The 3,309-nt window shown below is 35.4% G+C and overlaps 1 protein-coding gene across 3 annotated transcripts in view; it reads left to right on the forward strand.

The window, feature by feature from the left end:
* LOC119594975 (beta-1,4-galactosyltransferase galt-1-like) overlaps positions 1 to 1,582 on the forward strand; it is a 40,221-nt gene extending 38,639 nt beyond the window's left edge. For all 3 annotated transcript variants that reach the window (XM_037944110.1, XM_037944109.1, XM_037944111.1), the window contains 2 exons: positions 567 to 667; positions 924 to 1,582. In XM_037944110.1, coding sequence (XP_037800038.1) covers positions 567 to 667; positions 924 to 1,046 — 224 coding nt within the window. In that variant the 3' untranslated portion in view covers positions 1,047 to 1,582. The remainder of the gene's footprint in view (positions 1 to 566; positions 668 to 923) is intronic.
* The last annotated feature ends 1,727 nt before the right edge of the window (positions 1,583 to 3,309 follow it).

Raw genomic sequence — 3,309 nt, forward strand, 5'->3', positions numbered from 1 at the left:
ACTTGCCAGCATTCGCCAAGCATGTGGCGGTAACACGAAATATTAAAAGTTATTACCACGCAATTTATTAAGTAAAAATCGGGAAGCTGATTAGATACGACTACTGAATCCTTAATTAGTAGATATTATTTTTTTAGTTTCATCCTGTGTTACCCTCAGAAAATATTTAAGAGATAAATCATTTGAGCTTTTTATCTCTTATCAAATTTTCGTTTCCCATTTTCAGACAATGTTGCTAATTTTACCTATTTACTTCTTATCTACTTTTTGCTTCCCATTGTCAAATATAAAGTGGGTCATTTCAACAAAATTTAAGTAACATTTCATACCGTCTTCAAAAGTCGGAATCGGAAACTTAGCGGAGCTTAGATCTCGACCGGGATTAGAAAAAACACTCCCTAATAGTTATCACATTTTAGGGCTGTAGTCAAGAATTGCCTTTCCATAGAGTGCCGGGAGCCCCACAGAATAAGTACCCTTACATGTCGGCTTACTTTTTGTCAGGCTTTTTGTCACGCCTCATGTTCTTGAATATGGCCCACAATCCCTTCTTTTTTTATTTCCAGGTGCTAAGAAGGTGAAGAATGTCCCCACGGACCTCGGCCTTTCCCACCACTACAGGATCTGTGAGTTTGGAGGATTCGACTGTCTCAAGCAACCAAATCAGGTATCGGTCGATGGCTTTGCAGTGCTCAGTGAGGCAGTGGTTTGGTAACGATGATAAGTTTGAAGAGAGATCTCGATGTATTATGGTAAATTATATGATGGCCATATTATGTTCAGCGGTGATACCAATTTATTTTCTTTTTTGTCTGTGGCAGGACGAGTCCTGACTAGTCACCTTTCCAGAACATGAGGAAGGGTCACGTCAGTGATGTAATTGATCTGTTGCTGCAGTATCCCCTTTTTTTTTCCTAATGCAGGTGGACCGAAAGGCACATGAGTGGCTCCTCCCCCTGGCAAAAAGAGTGGCATCCTCGTGCTCCAAAATTTTCCCTTCGCTCGGCAGGTGTCCTGCGGCTCCTCCACTCGGCTCCCCTTGGTGAAGATTTGCAGGACACTTCTTCAAACTCCACACACTCATTTGTACACGCTTTCGAGGCATCCTTTTGTACACTCCTCTGTACACTTGTCAACTTCCCACGTGTCACTGCTGGTTGACCTTAGTGTAGCTGGATCTTGTGATACAACCCCAGTGCCTGTAAATCCAGCGGGATTGCATCTGCGTAAAATACCTGTCTTCAAAAAACAATATCATTGTCTTGTGATAAGATAGTTAAAAAGCTTGCTTATAATAAAGCATATCAGCTTGATATCCTATACCGAGGCCGTGCGATAATGCGTTAGTCTTTAAGTACAACTCAGTGCCTTCTGTGGTAGTGCCTTCGAATATCATGTGATACATGATGAGAAAAGTTACATATAATATATGTGCTTCTGAGACATTTTATATTTTCCAGAAAGTCCTGCACATGATTGTGTGCATGCGAGATGAATACTGGCTTTTATGAGAGTATATGGATGTACATATTTATAGATTTACAGTTAATGTATGAATATATACATGTATGAGTATGTGCACACACACATATATAAATATATATATATATATATATATATATATATATATATATATATATATATACATATATATATATATATATATATATATATATATATATATATATATATATAATTATATATATATTATGTATATCATATACATACATATATGATATATATATCATATAATATATATATATATATACATATATATTATATGTATATATATATATATATGTATGAATATATACATGTATGAGTATGTGCACACACACATATATATATATAATATATATATATATATATATATATATATTTATGTATATCATATACATACATATATGATATATATATCCTATATATATATAATATATATATATATATATATTATGATATATATATATATGATATATATGTATATCAAATATAGAATATATATTTTATATTTATATAGTTATCTATTTATTTATTGATGCCTAGACATTGTATCTGCATAAACCATTACGTATTTTCTTTGTTATTTTGGTAGAGAGATCAGTGGCACAGATCCCATACTTTCATAGGTTACCATGTATGTTATGTATGTTCCCAAGAGCTCCGTGCTTCCTAAATCTCCGAATCTTATCATAGGAGCCCATGTTTAATACTAATTGTTAACGTGACCAGGTTTTTATTAAAAGAGAGAGAGAGAGAGAGAGAGAGAGAGAGAGAGATGAGCATGGCAACTAATGAAAGTTATTGAAATTTGTGATCCTGTATCTATTACCCCAAAGTCTAGTAGTGTTAAGCAGCTAATATGATAACTATTTTATCTACCACACCGTGATAATACTGTAATAAGGTTGAGGATTATTTACCTTTTATTTATATATTCTATTTTATTTATGTATTTATTTTTATTTATTTTATTTTATTTTTATTATATATATATATATATATATATATATATATATATATATATATATATATATATATATATATTTTTTTTTTTTTTTTTTTTTTTTTTTTTTTTTTTTTTTTTTTTTTTTTTTTTTTTTACACGTAAGGCATCTTTGGCCTCTTGAAAGTACTTCATCTCTTCACCGACGAACGATCTTCTACCCTTGGAGAATCACTCGAGCAGAGGGTAATCCTAAGCAGTCTGCGCTGACTCTCTTCTTCCATATCGTCGCGGCGGCTCGTCTGCCCACCGTGCCTTCTGTTTCCTTCAGTGCGCCAGTTGGTCCCTCCTGTGCACCAGCTGTTCCTCTCAGTATAGTGGCTGATCCCACCTACATACTGCCAACAGCATGCTGGCTGTTCCTTCCAGTATGTTAGCTGTTCCTTCCAGCATGTTAGCTGTTCCATCTAGCGTACCAGCTGCTCCTTCCAGCATACCAGCTATTTCCTCCAGTACACCAGCAGGTCTTTCCAGCGTGTCGGCTGTGCCCTCCAACTTACCGACTGTGCCCTCCAGTGTACCAGCTGTCCTCTCAAGTTTACCGGCTATTCCCTCCAGTGTACAAGCTGTTCTCTCTATTGTACCGGCTGTTCCCTCCAGCGTACCGGCTGTTCCCTCAAGCGTGCCTCTTGATGGAAGCAATTAGGTCCGCGTAAGTGTTCATGCCGTCCTGATCAGTACAATTTTTCAACGTGCTGGTATGTGGCAAGACTTTGTGATACTGTGGCGCCTATTCTCTGCGTTGGTCATATTTTTGATAAGAGAAAGAGTAAAAAAAGAAAAAAAAAAAAAAAAAAAAAAAAAGT

Source organism: Penaeus monodon, chromosome 35 (assembly GCF_015228065.2).
Source record: "Penaeus monodon isolate SGIC_2016 chromosome 35, NSTDA_Pmon_1, whole genome shotgun sequence".
NCBI classification, from domain to species: domain Eukaryota; kingdom Metazoa; phylum Arthropoda; class Malacostraca; order Decapoda; family Penaeidae; genus Penaeus; species Penaeus monodon.